This window comes from Halichoeres trimaculatus, unplaced genomic scaffold (assembly GCF_033239565.1).
Source record: "Halichoeres trimaculatus isolate MK-OKI-2021-1 unplaced genomic scaffold, fHalTri1.1 fHalTri1_scaffold_8, whole genome shotgun sequence".
NCBI lineage: Eukaryota > Metazoa > Chordata > Actinopteri > Labriformes > Labridae > Halichoeres > Halichoeres trimaculatus.
This window is the reverse complement of record NW_027437186.1, coordinates 31,602,883-31,620,234: the sequence shown is the minus strand read 5'-3', so window position 1 is coordinate 31,620,234 and position 17,352 is coordinate 31,602,883. Positions and strand designations below refer to the sequence as shown.

The 17,352-nt window shown below is 40.3% G+C and overlaps 1 protein-coding gene across 1 annotated transcript; it reads right to left on the bottom strand.

The window, feature by feature from the left end:
* Positions 1-19: 19 nt before the first annotated feature.
* On the bottom strand, positions 20-16,215 carry xpo5 (exportin 5). The gene is given in 34 exon segments (XM_074675197.1): positions 20-40; positions 42-167; positions 424-588; positions 1,865-2,002; positions 2,257-2,364; positions 2,452-2,546; positions 2,631-2,690; positions 3,062-3,168; positions 4,724-4,770; positions 4,899-4,997; positions 5,102-5,237; positions 5,343-5,439; positions 5,519-5,619; positions 7,538-7,719; positions 7,833-7,935; positions 8,026-8,225; positions 8,335-8,424; positions 8,520-8,561; positions 10,299-10,454; positions 10,541-10,656; positions 10,922-11,050; positions 11,131-11,221; positions 11,302-11,427; positions 11,528-11,611; positions 11,733-11,823; positions 11,924-11,968; positions 12,055-12,131; positions 14,008-14,193; positions 14,296-14,322; positions 14,478-14,660; positions 14,948-15,085; positions 15,192-15,264; positions 15,346-15,467; positions 15,986-16,215. Coding segments are annotated over 34 exon segments (3,663 nt in total). The 5' UTR covers positions 16,088-16,215.
* Positions 16,216-17,352: the final 1,137 nt, after the last annotated feature.

Here is a 17,352-nt window from a genome sequence, read left to right as displayed (position 1 = left end):
AGATCCACTGCGGGCAATCCTACAGGGTGTTATTCTCGGGGGGAAAAGAGAGCTTCAAGGCCCAATGCTTCACTTTCCGTCACGTCCTTATCCGGCTTTGGCTTTTTAAAGAGTGATGGAAGGTTACGGATATGAACCTCCTTCCTGAACTGCTGGCACAGAGCTTTCTGTTGAGAGAAAAGAGGTTAAAGAAATCCGTCCAGGACCTACCAGAATGAGTTTCATCTGATTGTACAGCCCAGCAGAGCCGCTGCACATTTGTTTTTCTGCAGGGATCAGAAGATTTACAGCACAGCCAGAATCACAGTGCTGAGTAATGACTTGCATTATTGGGCCAGTGTCTCTCTGGTCACTTCTGATGAGCTGCCTACAGTGAGTTTTAACAGAACAGTGCTGCCCTCTAGTGGCTAAATGCAACATTACCCCAACAGTTCCTGCGATGAGCTTCTTGAACTGGTCTTTCCTCTTCTTGTGTCCGACCTTCTGGGCGTTGGGGTCCATGAGCCTGTGATCGTACTGGTCCAGAGCCTCCACATTGATGTTTGGGATCTGCATCATCACAGACCTCAGCTCTGTGTAGCGAGGCCGCTGAGACATGAACAGACAATCAGAGACGTGCATGAGCAAAGAGCATAAAAAGCTGCTTTCTCTCTAAATAACAGAAACGGGAAATCATGCCAGAATACATCACAACATAAACCAACAATCCTGCTCAATTGTCACTTCTGGGCCACTTTCCATGTCTCAATATCAGTGTCAGTGTCTGCCTCAACCCTCTCCACTGTCTGTATGTTGATGTTTGACTGTTTTAGGATGTTTCACGACAAAGAGTAAGCTTGGTTACCTCAGCCAATCACAGCATACCCAGTGACTTTACATGATAATAAGCAAGTGGACAAGCTATCCTGAGCAGCTACATCATTGAACGTAGCACGAAGAAAGAAAAACACAACCAAAGTGAAACGTAACACCAAACAGACAAAGCTTTTGTCTGAAACGAGGGTGAAGCCTGGCTCATCTTTCACTTGCTTTCGGGCACTTGGAGAGCAGCACGGGACGAAGAGCAACACAAGTGTCTTTCTGCTGAGCAGGTATGAGTCAAATAACCCATGATTAGCTTGTGCTAACATATCGAGTCAGGTGTACGGCTCAAGTCTCTCCTAGGTAGAAACGCAATGCCACGGTTGGAGGCTGTGGGTGTGCGCTGCCGCTGGCACTGATCCAAGGAGGAGGAGCCCAGTTTGAATTTGTGTTTACTAACAAGTAACCTGTAGACCCTACCTTTAAAGAGACTGTGGGGAGGATCTGTTTTAATTGGTCTGTAGCGACAACTTTTGGCAAAGAGTCACCGGTCCTGCTCAACCTGATCGGGAAGCTAAGAAGTAGCAGTTAGAAATAACCTTTATAAGTGCGGATAATCTAATTCTTAAATTGTGGATTGCGATCAGGCATGTAACTTAAGGGAGACTTTTTCAAGATCACTTAGAAAGTCCTCACCATCCCTTGAATTTGTCTGTAAATGAAGCAAGTCATGTGGCACCTGCATGTTATTTGATATTTATTTGTTGTGAATTATTTCTCATGCTAATTCTGTGAATATTTACTGTTTTTAGCTAACTTAAATGTAAGGACTTGATATTCTTCTTGTTCATATTTGATATCATAATAAATATGATCTCAATTTGGACTTCAAGTTGTATAAAACATGAAATTTGAAGAATATGAAGATAAAGAATAAATACTCTGATGGGCTAGAGTGAAAATAATTGATAAGAGTAGTTAGACATGATTTTTTTCAGATATTTAAAGGAAAAATAAAGAGAGTATGGACACAACAGGCAGAGAATAATGTTTGTAACCTCACCAGGTTGTCGTAGATGACCATAGCCAGCTGACAGAGGGCAAAGTTGCAGACCTCGTGCTGCCCGTGGACCTGAAGACCCCGAAGAACACTGGTGTAGAACCACGTGACTGCCTCAGGAAGAAGACTACCCCCTACAACCTGAAGGGACAGAGAAGATATGGATGAAAAAGAAAACAGAATCCAATATATTTTGTGGCTGCCTTTCAAACTGCAGCCATGTAGAAAGGATCCAATAAAGCTGCACTGATAAAACTGACGTATGCAGGGTTTTCTCTTTTAGAAAGTAAAATGCAGAAGACTATCAATGGCTAAACCTTAATCTATAGCTTTAATAACTTAGCCAAATATGTATAAATTGCCATAGTGACTCGTCATCCCACTGTGTTCTCTACCTGTTGCAGGAGGGTCCAGCAAATCGAAGAAGCAGTGCGATGACAGTTTGTTGTGTCTTTCCACGACAGTGAGGTGAAGGAGAGGGTCAGGAGAGACATATAGATGTTCTGAGTGAAGAGAAAGAGAAACACTGAGCTCAATTTGGAAACCAGTGTTTTCCTTTCTAATGCTCTGTGATGTGTTTTTGGGCTAACCTCATGTTTCATCAGACATTTCCCCAGCTCGGTCAACTCCTCTGTGGCGTGAGCAGGAGATGGCGTCTGCACTGAGTCCATCATCATGTCATCCTCTGAGAACACATTTCAAGCAAAAACTATGAGAATGAGTCAAATGCAGTGCTGTATTCAGTGCTTTGTTTAAAGTTAAAATTTACCATCCACGTCCTCCTTATTCGCTGCTGGTTCAGCCACTTTCTTGGAAATACAGGCCACAGCTAAAAGTGAAGACAAGAGAAGTGTTACAGGTCCAGAATGACTCAGGTCTCCAGTTTGGCGTCAGTTTGTATCCTAGAAAATCCCACACACCTTCCTCTTTGTACCCTCTCCATATACTACATCAAATATCTCTGGAGAAGAAAGAAAAAGTCTTATTGATTTGCTGAGTCTCAGTTTTGTCTGGGAGTTATGGCTGAAATTCAGCACTCTGATAATGCACTTTAAAATGTTTATTACCTCTACATAAATTGTGGATTTTCCAGAGCCTTTACCTAAAATATATGCTGTCAGATACTAATTCACTTTGGTTTCCCTTGAAGTGAACAACTAATAAACCCAAGCTGAAATTGAAGCAGCTTTAGAAACTTACAGAGGAGATCCAGGACTTCCCTGGTGAGCTTGCGCACAATCTGCTCCTCCAGCATCTCTTGCGTCACCTGGCTGTCCTGACACACCACTTCCTCCTCGTCTTCGCCACTAAGAATTAAAACCAAGGTGTCAACAGAATTGACATGAAAAAACTTTATTTATCCCCAAGTAGGGATGGGTACCTTTCACATTTGAAACGATACGGTACAGATGCCCGGTACCTTGCAACGGTACTCAACGGTACTAATTTTCTGTACTTTTTTGTGTCTATGTGGTAAAAAATATCAATTTGTTGAAAAATAGTAAAATGTAATTTTCTTTCAGTTTGGCATATTTATTCTTCAATATATCTTATAACACTGTGTTCATGTCCAGCATGGAAAATCAACCACTCTTCCACTCCCTCAGTCACAACGATGCATTTAGGTACCTAATTATGGTACCTCCTAATTTTTCATGAATCAGTACTCGGTACTTTTAATAGAATTTGGTCGGTACCTATAAAAGTACCTAATTTGGTACCCATCCCTATCCCCAAGGGGCAATTAAGGTGCATAGAGCAGTCAACAATAAGAACAGACAGCACTAACAGACAGACCATATTGTGCATCAAACTCAAAGTCTACTGTTAAAAATGCTAAAATCCTAACTTCAAGAAGATAAAAAGTAAAAATAATGGATTAAAAAATAAAAAACTATAAAAATAAGATACTAAAATATTCAAGTGCCAATGAAATACTGAGACAAAATTATTATTATTATTTTTTTTTTAAAAAGAACCCTGAGTAGTGGAGAACAACAATAGAGTGCAAGAAGTGTAAAGTAAAGTGCAGTGTGTCAACTTCTGAACTGATCAAACTCACAAATGTGTTTAGTCTGTATACTTTTTACCTATATGTATGTTTTGTTTTGTGGTTGCTCATTTTTTCTATGTATTTGTATGTGTTCTGTTTTGAATAGGAAGTAAGTAGGGGAGAGGTTAAAATATGGGAAAAAAGTTAACTGGATGTTCTGTTTTAGTCCACTTTTGCACTGTCACTGATGAATACACATCCATTAAAGAAAGTTATATCTAAAAAAAAAATCTTTAATAGATGTTTTATGTTCAGGGCCGCTGTGCTTCATTTTTACAAAAACACCTCAGCATGAATTGGAAATTTAAAGAGACTGTAGGAGCCATGAATACATTTGTAGTTTGTTTATGTGTGTGTTTTTTTTTTTTGAGAGTTAGGTTGTTTTGTGATAATTTGTTGGTTTGTGAGGGGGGCATGTTAATTACTGTGTGGTTAATTCTTGGTAGGGGGCGAAGATATGAGGTGGGTTGCAGTATATTTTTTTGACCATTGTTTACTTTAAATCGCTGTTAAATCCTTTTTTTCACGTTACTATCAGTTTGTTATAATTTGATTGTCTTCTGCAATAAAAGGTCAAACGTTTAGCTTCTAATCTTTTTGGCATCAGTAAGTCGGACATTTTACCAGGCCCAACTTCAGCCTCAGTGATTTTTTTTGTTTGTTTCTGGAAAGTCGCTACAGAGACATTCTTGTTTCATTTGAGTGTTCACAACAGACTCCGCAGATGCAGTGTGGTAAGTTTCAAGCACCAATCCAATCATATACACACAAAGCAACAGAAGAGCTACAAGCATTTTCTTCCCACTTACTTGATTGAGGTCCTCTGGTTGATGACCTGCCATTTGCTGTTGAGTCGCTGTGTTGGCAAACAAAGAGAAAGCTTGTTACAGTAACAAAAAAAAAAACCTGACTGAGGGGGTAAAGAGCAAGTTGAGGTGAGATCCTTAACAAGAGCGACAGAATGAGGGCTGTGTAGATCCCAACCTGCAGCATGTAGGTGAACAGAGGCCCCAGAAGGGGGCGGAGTATACTGTCGTCGTACTCCTGGGGACATGAGAGCACCAGCTGCTTCACAAAGACACGTACCACAGGTTAAAGAAAATGTAGGTTTATGGAGAGCACTTGTGCATCTAGTTTTATTTTAAAAGACAATCAAAACTTCTGGATGAAGGCAAACAAAGGATATGAATCATGGGCCGAAGTCTGTGATCAGGCACATGATCAAGAGACACAAAAACAGAGCCAGCTATCTCTTCAGCCAACCTCTCGATGGTGTAGAAGTCCTGCTGCAGGGACAGACCTGCGTTCCCCAGGATGTGGAAGCTAAAGAGGAGCAGAAGAGAAGGCTCAGTCATACAGTATAAAACAGTGTGAGGGATAAGCCCTGAACAGAAGGTTGCGGGAAAACTGCATCAACATCCGTCTTACCAGTTGTCGTACAGCGTGCAGAAAAATCCCTGCATGCGCTCCAAGTCTGTTCTGTACACTGGAGAATCATAAATATCCAGAGGATGCTGAGACAGACCTGGAGAAATTTAAATCAAGAGGTGTTACCTCCAGTACTTTCAGAGGATGTCTGACTGCAGATGTAAAGCTCCTCTTACCAAGAACCACAGCTTTCTCTGCGTCCATCACCTCATGAGCCCTGGAGTAGGTCTCACTGAGGCGAGCCATGTTCTCTGGCAGGAAGAGACTGTTGTGAGTCCTGAAGGGAGGAGGAAAAAAGGAGAGAGGTCACAGATCAGCAGGAATACAAAAAGATGTTTATGAGGCAATGTAAAGATGTTCTAGCAACACTTTAAGACCAAGACCTGTGCTACTTTCAGTTAGACATAGGGCTGGGACAATATACTATTCTCGCAATTCAATTCTTTTACCGTTTCTGTGGTGCTGATTTGATTTAGATTGCGATTCTTTGATCTTTATGATTTGGGGAATTTTTAGTTTGCTTTTTTAACACCAGACCATGTGAATAAGTCAAATGATGGTAATACTGTCTACAGACTAAAGCTCTTTGCACACCAGAAGCGTATTTTTCGTGCAAATGTTTCGCATTTTATTTTTTTTTAACCTACTGTTTTTGATGCAAGCTTTCACACCAGCAGCGTTGTTTCGCTGAGGGAAATTGTGGCTATTTTTTTTGGACCAAGTTCGATTTTTCTCGCCAATCAGAACAATCGTTGTTGACAAAAACATTCAATACTGATTGCGTTAGTGTCCCAGCACATGGTTCTTTAAGACAAGCCTAAGACAAAAGACATAAAAACTACAAAGACAACGATTCAAAAAGACCTCATTTGGAGGAGAATACCAGCGGAGAATGAATATGACACATCTAAATTTTTCGCAATTTTGTGCTGTTTGTGTCCCCTTTGGTGTGCAAAGGCTTCAAATCAGGAGCAATATTTTCCCATTAAATGCACATCACGAGTCAGAAAGAAACATTTCACCCTCTGCTGGAGAAGAGTGGTAACTTTTTTCCAATCCACTTTATAAACAAAGACTGAAATGAAGGATTTGAATTTGAAAAATACGTTTTTTTGACAAAGAATTCTGATTTTGATATTGTCCAACAAAAAATCTAGATATATCGATTTTCATTTTTTTTCTTCCATCCCTTGTAAGGCCATCATCTTAAAAACTCTGAGTTCAGCCTGTTTTTGTTTTCTTTTTTTCTTTCTGATAACTAAATAGAAAAAAAACAGGTTTGTAAAAGGTGTTTTGTTTCAGCTAGAGTATGTAAGTGTAGCGGGAGTGAGTGGGGACCAGCCAAACTTTGAAAGGAGCGCAAAGCAGGATTTTTTTTATTAATGGGGATGATGAGCAGGGCACTGTCCAGATCAATCTTCACTCTTTTCCGCTCACAACAAGAATCGAATGCATGCCAAATCTGGGCCACAATCTATTTGAATACAGTATCCAAGTAGAAATATTTTATTACCTCCTGCCTATTTAAAGATAAATAAAATAAGTATGCACATATTTTTGGAGTGAGCGCAGAGCGAGTGTGGCACGGGGACACAATCTCAGTTGAGCGCTGAGCAGAAATGGGCGGAGCGGCATGTTGGGACTTTAAGCAGGGAGTGACAGAGGCGGGAACCTCAGCGGAAACTTGCTGCTCCGATGCTCTGGTTTCAGCATCCGCACTCCTAAAGGATGCACTGCTTTAGAGTCCATTTATTTCTCACTAGGCCAGAATCTACAACATCATCATCATTCTTCATTGATGAAAACTTGAAATGTATGACTGAGACCATAAACTGAGAACATAAAACCTTGAAGTAAATTTTTACTGATATAAAAATCAACAATGGCCAGCCACAGTGGACAATCCTGAGGCTTATTTAGGGCCAGATTTGCTGTCTCCTTGCCCTCCAGGGTGGGCAAGGTGTAATTTGAGTCTTGTCGTAACCCATTCTTTGTCCAAAATGTCTTTAAGTGTGTGGTGTTTTAAGGAATATTTCACTGCCCCTGGCCGAGCTCCTGACCTGGGATTATACAAGCATGTTTGAAAGTGTGGTTTGAGAGTGGACCGCCATTTTCTTCTTGATAAACACAACACACCAATATGTGAAATGAAGAAACTGTGTTCATCAGATTTTTCTCAGGCAGAGAGGGCGTACCTGATCAGAGCCAGTAGGTTGGGCAGTAGCGCCAGAAACTGGGCAGTGCAGGGATTTCTGTAAATGGGAGCTCCAGTCGGGGTGTAGCCCACCACAAAGCCACCAGCCTTGGCTTCCTCCAGGTCTGCAGGCCAGCGTGCCTTCTTCACGACCCCCATCATGGAATAAATACAGAAGCTTATCTAGAAGAAGATCCAAAGAGATTCATTGAGTTGTGCCACTGCTGAGGCACTTGACTTGTTTTCATTTTTTCCAGCTTTTGTGAAAACTCACATGTTTGCATGAACACACTTACCCTTCCTCTGTTTAGACCCGCTGTGTTGGAATCTTGACTTTGATCAGTGACCACCTGATCAGCCCCGACAAAGGACAGGAAGACAGCAGGGTCCCACAGCACACTGCGACACAAAGATGAGATAACAATCCATCATCTGACATTACTCTCACAACCTACAACATAAGGAGAATAAAACGAACCAGACACCCACTGTCTCATCTCCTCTGAGGTCCACTCTGCAACCACTGAAGCCATCAGCTCATCCAGAAAGGCCTTCTGTTTAGCAAAGTCTTTGAATTGGTTACTGAGGAGCACCAGAGCTTCCATCAGTGAACATTTCTCCAGGTGAGTCAGCCCTGCTTCGCTGGAGAACATCTTCTTCACTTGGTTGTAAAACATCTCAAAACAAGGCTGGAGGAGACAAAACAAACAAGATTTACTAATTCCTGTTTAACAGCTGGTACACACCCTGTGCATAATCTGTGTCCAGCCAGTTTAACTTGTCTCTATGGATATTTACCAGGATTACGTGTGGACAATCCCGGCAACTTTTGATGATGGAGGAGCAGGCGTGCCTTCTCACGTTCTTCACAGCTCGTGTTCGAGGAACCTGAAGACATCAATAGGAGAAAATGTGTTTAATATGTGGGACTTAAACCAGAAAAGTGAGCGTGCACATTTTTTGGTCCTGTTAAGACAACTCACCTTATTATCCTGACTGATCTCAAATGTAACAGCTTTAAACAGCTGGAGGGAAAAGAAAAGACCACTGTAATGTTAATGTAAACGAAAAGCACATATTCGTTTCTAACATAAATACAGACACAATAATGTAAAAGTATACTGATTATGCAATAGGTTGAACTTTTCTGAAACTTTTCACAAGTAATAGGCTGATTATTGGCGCCAATATTGAACATTTTGAGGCGTATTGGCATCTAGAGGTGGGTATTAGCAAGACACAACAGTATCACAATGTATCACATAATCACAATATTGTGATATTCTGCACAATTAACTTAGAAAAAATTGAGATGATGTTTACAGAAATCAAAATATTACGCACAATTTAAAGGAACAAGGAAAACATTGCTCAGTGCAACAAAACCCCACATTATCAAGTTTAGAGGTAAAATATTTTAAATATACTTTGAGATGAATTTATCATACAATCTATTGGAAACATACAGTGTAGTAGGTCTTTAGCGCCATCTACTGCAGAGTAAGTACAGAAGTCTTATTTTACTTCCAACTCAGCTGAAAAATGAATTTTTATTTTTACTAAAGTATTGATATTGAGAGTTGAAATATCAATATTGTCTTGGAAGTCAAAGTATCATGATACATTGCTGTAACAATATTTTTAACACACGCATCAGCCCTTTTTTTTTTTAACAATTTAAATGTAAGACTGTGTTACTTTGGCTCCAATACAGCCGAACCTCTCTGTCTGCAGTACCTACTCTCTCTAACATTGTCCCATCCATCGCACAAACTGATTTGTGACATTCAAAGCTATTTTTTGGAAAACTTGACTTACTGTAGAAAACTTTAGGGAGCTGTTTTTTTGAAGTTTTCATTTAACGTAATAAGACAGCTGCTGATCCTTGGAGCATATATACCCTGGTTTCCACCAAGCGGTTCAGTTTGGTTCATCTCGGTACGGCACGCATTTTACAGCGTTTCCACTGACTAATCTCAGGGCAGACCCCCAAATAACCAAGACGAGCCGTCCCAGGGTCCCTGGGACCCCACCGAACTTGGAAGGTGGAGCTACAACACTGCAAAGCATTGACTGGTCGAAAGAATCGTCACTTATCGTGCAGTGGCTGCATTTCTCCTGGTGGCACACAGTCTTCTTTAAAACAAAGCTTGATTGCACTTTGTATCAAAGAGCTACATGCCAATCACAAAGAAGACGAAATGCTGGATGTCTTCCATTGTTGCTCTTTGTTTACTGTGTCACGTTTTTCTTCTTCGTTGGATTTATTAGCGGGGTACACTGTGTGACGCTGCTATGGCGTCACACTTTTGTTTAACTGATGAGGCTTACACACTGCCTACCATGAGGGGGCATGGTTGGCTGTGGAAACACAAACTCAACTAAGCCAACCCGTACCAAACTGTACTGACCTAAACCAGACTGCTTGGTGGAAACAAAGTTAAGTTTTGGAATTTGTATTATCCTAAATTTTGACGCCAATACTTTCACTTTTACTGCAGATGAATGTAGGCCCCAAATATTAGTTATCGGCTACCTTGCCTACTGATGATCAGTATCGATATGGGCTCTGAACAAAACATATTGGTCTATCTCTACTTTCCACAGTTTAGACTTAAAAGAACATCATCTGTCAACAAGAGGAGTACTCTAGAAATTTCTCGGACACTGTTCTCATTTAAATTTTCATTGAAGTCATCACATCTGAATATTATCTTAATATAATATACAAGCATAATATAACAAAGAAGGGCTCGGCTGACCTTGAAGAGGACCTGCTGCACAAAGTGCGGTCTCCGTGTTACAAATGGGAACAGAGCAGAGACGTTGGACAGCGCACACGACAAGATGAGCGGGTCTTTGGTGTCATAGTTTAGCACAGCCTGCAGCAGCTCCATGCCCTGATCCACAGGCAACTTCTACACAGCAAGAAGCAGAAGAGGTCAAAACTTCACATGAGAACAAACAACATTTTTACATAAACACTCCTTTTAAATTCAATTACCTCCTCTTCCAGACTTTTAAAAATCTGTGCCACCATACACTCCATAAAGACAGTCATTGCGTCCCACTGGACCACAGATGGAGACAGGAGGGAGCACAGGCCTTCAGCTGTCTTAGCTAATGAGATGCAGAAGGATGACATTGAAAATCCAAATCTTATGAGTTTAAAGTCGTCCTAATGAAATCAGGCTGCAGCACTTATTTTTACACATAAATCTAACCAAATGGGACTTTTTTCCAAATATGAATTTGTTATCATTGCCACACATTTTCCATGTTCACTTTTCATGCACAGAGAATTAAATAAAAGAAAAAGATCATCTCTGAAGAGTTATCAATATGTCATTGTGATAATATGCCAACAATAAGGACAGACACTTACATGTGGTATCCCCAGTGTCAATAGGGCTGGTGATTTGATACTGTAACCACTCTGCTGCTATATGAAAAGCCTCCAGGGGAACAATGCGACATGCACTCCTCACTACCTCTCCCTGCTGGGCTCGAAAAGCTTTTGAAAAGGACATTAAACATCACTAAACATTAAGAAATTAATGAAAGGTGATGTAAGAACAATACCATAAAACTTACAATTAAAGAACGCATTGAAATCTTCATCGCTGTCAAAGTCCACACGGGAATACACGCAGCTTGGGCTATCATCTCTTGATGGAAAACCAGTCTGGTAAAAAAAAAAAGAAGCCATTAGAAACAGAAAGTTCAGATCCCCTGGAAATGGCTGCACTGACATCAGCGTCTTACCTTGACCAGGTTGATCATTGACGCTCTGAGGTATTTGATCGCCATCTCCACGACAACCGCATCCTTAGACAGAGTCTCGTGTCTGAACAAAGCTCCCCAAGTTGGTAGAGTGGATGACTTTAAAAACTGCACAGGAAGCAGGTTAAAATGAGTCCAACTGCTCATATATTAATGTTTAAAGTCTTCAAAAGCAGAATATGCAGCAAAATGTTTGTTTTCATCTCACCTGACTGGAATGTGTAGTGAAAGCTAATAGGGCCTCTGTGTACTTGCTGAGATTTGCAGGAGCCTCCACCTCTACATCTGAACCCTGTGGGGATAAAAAACAATTAATCCTCTTATCAATGAATGAATATGCAAATAAATAAATAAAAGTTTCTTTTTATAAGAGACATGGCTGTGTCAACTCAGAAACTTTAGGACAAACTCACAACTAATGAGCAGAGCTGGCCTCCGAGAGCACACAGGACCTGACACAGCCTCTTTAGAAAGACGTAGCTCCGCTCCACAACCTCCACTGTTCTATAACAGAAATTAAAGCATATATATACAAACAAGTGAGATTAAACTTCAGGTTTTTGTATTATGACTATTTTGCTGCAAGAAGCATCAAATTACTCACTGCGAATCAGGGGAATTTTTACATATGGCCAGTCCATCTGCTGACCTGCAATCATACAGAGGAGAAACCTTTCAGTGACAGTAGCAGTAGGTTGAATCCTGTGAGAAGTGATGGTACACATTTGTACTCACTGTGCAGCAGAAAGGATGTAGTGGATGGCCACATCATCAAACAGCAGCATGAATGGCTTTCTGTCCTCCAGCTTCCCCTGTAGTAACAGCACAATTGATTTAAAATGGCTTACTACAGTGTCTCCGTGCAAATATCCACTTACTCCACTGAGCATACTGCAGCATGACTCACCTCATACACAGCCCTGTAATAATAGATAAAGAAGTCTAACCAGATACACACAGAGGGCTGAAATGGCCCCACACAGAGTCTGAGTGATTAATGTCTCATAATCGTCACCTGTATCAGCATCAAGCACACACTAACTAAATCTAATGTGGATTTGCTAAAGTGGTTGATGTTATGATTAGTCGTCAACCAGTAAGAACACTGACATTTACTGAAGACAAGTGACTCAGAAACTAATCACAGCACGCAAAACTGTGAAATGGACATAAAATGTGTTAACAATGCTAAGGCTAAGTCTGCAGACAGTAAGGGTTTATCGTTTTCTACTTCTAAATCTCTAATTATGAGACCTGTCTAGGTTTATACAGAGTTGGACAAGATGATCGCCTTAGTTTCAGAGCCAGACTCATAATTAATTCATAGTGTTATGAGTCTAAATTGTAGGGGTGTCCTGATCCAATATCGGTACAATATCAGCAAAAAAAAAAAAAAAAAAAAAACACAAGTATGGGATCATATCCTACATCTAAAATCTTCTACCCAGCAGTGCCTGGGTTCAGCATGCACAGCCCATGTGATCACAACAACAGTGTGTGCTTAAGTGATAACAAAGTACCAAGGAGTAGGAGTGATGTCAGTATGTGGCAGTATTTTACATCACAGTCCTAAAAAGACGTTGCAGCTGAGTGCAAAACTTGTCAAGCACAAGTTTCCTGTGGTGACACAGAACTGGGAAAGATTGATATGACTAGTGGTGCATCGATAACAATTTTGCGGCTGATCAACAATCTTTAAAAAGCCTGACCTGTTGATACGATTTTTATTTTTTATTTTTTATAACGGACAGCGCAATGTTCCAATCTTATTTTACTAAAAACTATTGAACCATGCCTGTGAAACAATAAAATCTGTATCAGAACTGAGAAGGTTGTATCAGGACACCCCTACTAAACTGCCATCAGACTTTTTCGGGACAAATCAGAGTCCATATATCAAAAAGCCAAGTCAACCAAAAGATCAGAAACTCTACTATGCACCGACTTTCTTTGAACTTCTCGTCAGCAGCTAAGAGGCACTGTCCAAATCAGAGGACCTGCTGACTCAGCTTGCTGCTTCATGTTCATGTAGCTTGCTACTGATAAGTGTTTGTTAATTGCTCAAGCAGATCTGGTTACACTGACCCATTGCTCTAGTTGTTTAAAGTGTTGTGAGAGTCAAAGCTGGGCCAGGGATTAGATCAGTTACAGTGCACACTCACACTGAACTTTAAATGTCTTTTAGAAACTGCAAGTTTGTATGATTTGCTGTGTTAGTGAAGTTATGGAGTTTATTTCTATTTATTTGTTTCACTGATTAGAGAGATAGTGTTTGAATCTAAGTTGAAGCGCTTCAGAACATTCACATGTTCTTTCTGTTATATTTGCCTCGCACTTGTTACTGAAATGGTTTTACTTCTTCCTTGTAACTAACAACTTTATTGTTTATTAAACCTACAGTTACCAGTTTTTAAGTTGTTCTCTTTTCCCTCAGGTGCTTGGTCATACCATTTATACACAATCTCAAACATGAATTTATGAAATTAAAATGCTCCAGATTAGCAGGTTTTTTCACTTTAACAGTTCAGGAGTTAAGAGCTGAGATAACTGTAATGAATACTAACATACCAGCACTATTGCACCAAATCAACACAACTTCTTTAAGTTTTCTAAGGCAAAGTGTCTTATACAATCCTTTTTAATCTGGTTTAAATAAAGTAGTACACAGCCTTGAAGCATACAACTTGCCTTCCTGCTGATAGCGATGAGCAAACACTCTGCCGCCTCCAGCTGCAGCTCAGGTTCGCTCAGCAGCAAACACAACATCTCCAGCAGATGACAGTTTCCATTCGTAATATGCACCAGAGACACCCAGTCTATGTAGCCTGCAAGTGTATTCAAGGTGGCCACAGCGACTCGACAGTGAGCTCTGGCCTGGGGGAGGAGGAAAAATTGACAAAAAGGGTGAAAAGAGTAAAACAAAAATGATCAGAGAAGTAAAGTTATAAAAGGTTGGTTGACAGATTGCTTCCTCACCTGTAGTTCATGTCCTGGTAACTCTTTCTGCATCAAAAAAAGACACAAATCAAACCTTTTTTAGTTATTTTTCTCCTATGAATTTGTCTTAAACTATAATTGTATAAGTAAGATACACAGTTTTATGATATTTCAGAAAAAGTACTTTTATCTCTGCAGAACAAAGTTGGGAAACCACTGACCAATTTGCGGTATTCTTTGACATTAGCTTGCAGAATAGCCATCATGAATCCAAAGATGCTTTCCATGTTTTGTGTGAGTGTCTGTTGGATGTCTCTACGTCGCTGCGTGGGCAGCGTCTGAAAGGTGATGACGTCCTCTGCTAGTCTCAACAGGATCAACATCACCAGCTCTGTCTGTGCCTCCTATGAATGGAACAAGTGAGTTATTCTGACAGATAAGACTTTCATTAACTCAGTGTCGACGGGTTTTAGCATGAGCAGCTTCTTAGCTAAGAAGAAATGTTGTTCAGGTTCACAGTCCATGACAGATGACCATCTGTTCAACCAGTCGCAACCGTGACATGACGACATCACACCAAAATGACTTTAACTGGTACCGATTTGCATGTGAGGCATTACGTAATAGTATCCAAATTCCGTGGTGGGTGGAAAATGTTACGACTTTTCCCTGTATTACATAAGTTACTCACCCCTTGGCTTGTGAGAGCCTCCATCTCTTTCAGCATATCTGGCCAGTGCTGAGGCCATTCTCTCTTTATCATTTCCACTGTGATTCGTGACAGGACGTCTTTGATGTGGCTCACCTCTTCCAGGATAGAATGAGTACCCTGATACCAAATAAAATCGACATTCATTAATGACAGAAGCTGTAAGTTCCATTCCAGCAATAAAAAGATGTTTAAGGTGTAGAAAATCTATCATTTTGATGCTTACATTTGCCAACAGCTGCATGGCACACTCCTTCAGCTGAACTTTCTCTTGCTGTGGCATGTTGTTCCATCTGAACCTGAATCAAAGACAAGCTGTCTTTTAATCATGCAGCTTATTGTGAAAGTCAATTAAGTCATGATTAGTGTGTTACACTGACTTGATGACGTGCTCCAGGATTTGCAAGCCAAAGTGTCTCACTACAGCTGGCTGGGCTTTGCCAGCTAACTGTAAGCCACATGGGACACAGAGGGAGCTTGTCTCTTTAAAGTCTTCGCAAAACTGTGAAGAAAAACAGAGAACAGCATAAGCTCATTTAAAAAAAGGAGGAAAAAATAAGCCAAGAAAATCACTTTCAACAATTATATCCATTTATATCTAATGTCTTGGAGTCAGGTTGCTAAAGCCAAGACACAGAGTAGCCACTCACCCTAGGTGTTAAGTTGTAAATGAAAACAAGTTAATTGTATTCTTTTGAGGCCTACCTTTTATAGTTTTCGGTAAGACTTTAACTATTAGGCCAGATGTTAGCCCTCCCATGAATGAATGAACGGGAGGGACATTGTTGATGTGATAACCATAACATACCAGCCGGCAACTCCACAAGCATCACTGTCAATGTGTGTTAATGTGTTAATCCAGTCTAACGTAAACAAATTGTCGTCACTGCTAGCCTTTCGTTTTATAAAAACAGCAACTTTATTCAGCTACTCGAAAACTATTTTCTACTTTCATAACAGCTCTAATAAGTGCCATGCTTAGCTAGCTGCCAGCTAGCTAGTAACCCATAACGCCGCTACCTTTAGGGCCTCCAGTCGGTACTCTTGGCTCGTTTCTGCATCCATCATCGCCATCACAGCTTTGATAAGCTGCTCACACATGGCAGCCACCGGGTCAGCCATGACTTCAGGTAGCGTCTGACACCAGAAGCGAAAGAAGCTCCCTTATGCAAAACACCTGCACTACAAGTGCCCTGCGAATGCTAAGGGAGGTACCAACGTGCACAAAATGTGGTGCCTGTGTGTTTGAGCTTTCGGCTCGCCGTCGAAGGGGAACTCTGGGAGTTGGAGTGAAATGGCAAAGTTGAAAGATCGTCTATTAAGTGAAAGAGTGCTTACTTTGAAATTAATTCCAAGAACTAAAAGTAAAGTTATGATGACAAAGTAACAACAAATATTTAGAAGTTATGTTGAAGGGGTCGATTCCTTCAATTTAAATTCATTTAAATATATTTTTGGATGCCAGTTGTAGTTTCTATGTTAACTTGGTTTTGAATGCATTAAATTTACTTGTAGAGCTGGTTAAATATTTAATATGGAATTACTACTTCTAGCAGTAAAAACGTGTTATGGGACGCGGATTGATCTGCAGTGTAAAAACATTGAAACATTTTCATGGGGAAACACTTGACTTTACACGCTATAGCTTTAACTTAAAGGTTTTCATCTCACTGCACCTTATACTGCTGTTTGCACCTTTCACTGCTCGAAGCATATATATCACAGGTTTACATCTCTTTGTTTTCCCTCTATACTGTAGTCCTATGCACTAGAGAGTAGAGTACTAGAACAGTACTCTGTCTGCTGACCTTGTAGTTGTATAGTTTTTTTATTCGTTATTGTTATTTTATTTTCTGTGTCATTTTTGTATAGCTATATTATGCAAAGGACAGGATGATCTGTTTTTTTTTTCTGTGGACACCAGGGCTTGACATTAACACCAGCCAAATGCTGGAGGATTTCGGAAGTGGCTGGTAACACTGCCACTCCCACTGGCCACTTTGGTGGGTTGAATTTTATCTCAAACATGGAGTAGAGAGACAAGCAAAAAGATTACTCTGATGATGAAAGCTCTGAGGATATTTAATTTACCTCTCCTTCATTGTCATTCTCATGAAAAAAGAAATGAGTTTCTGATTACAATCGTTAATAAATATTTAATCAGACAGTGTCTCTTGCTGAGTTTTTATCAGTTCAATTAATCCCCTTTACCATTTTATTATAAGCAATAACAAACTACTATTTTAATTACTATGTCTTAATAGACTGCATATTTTCATATGAAAGGAGCACAATGTTACACACAAGTTTATCAGAGCTGAATACCTGATTGAGGACCTGTGGATTTTAACATTGATGTAGTCTTGTTTTGAGTGTGCATAGGGGTC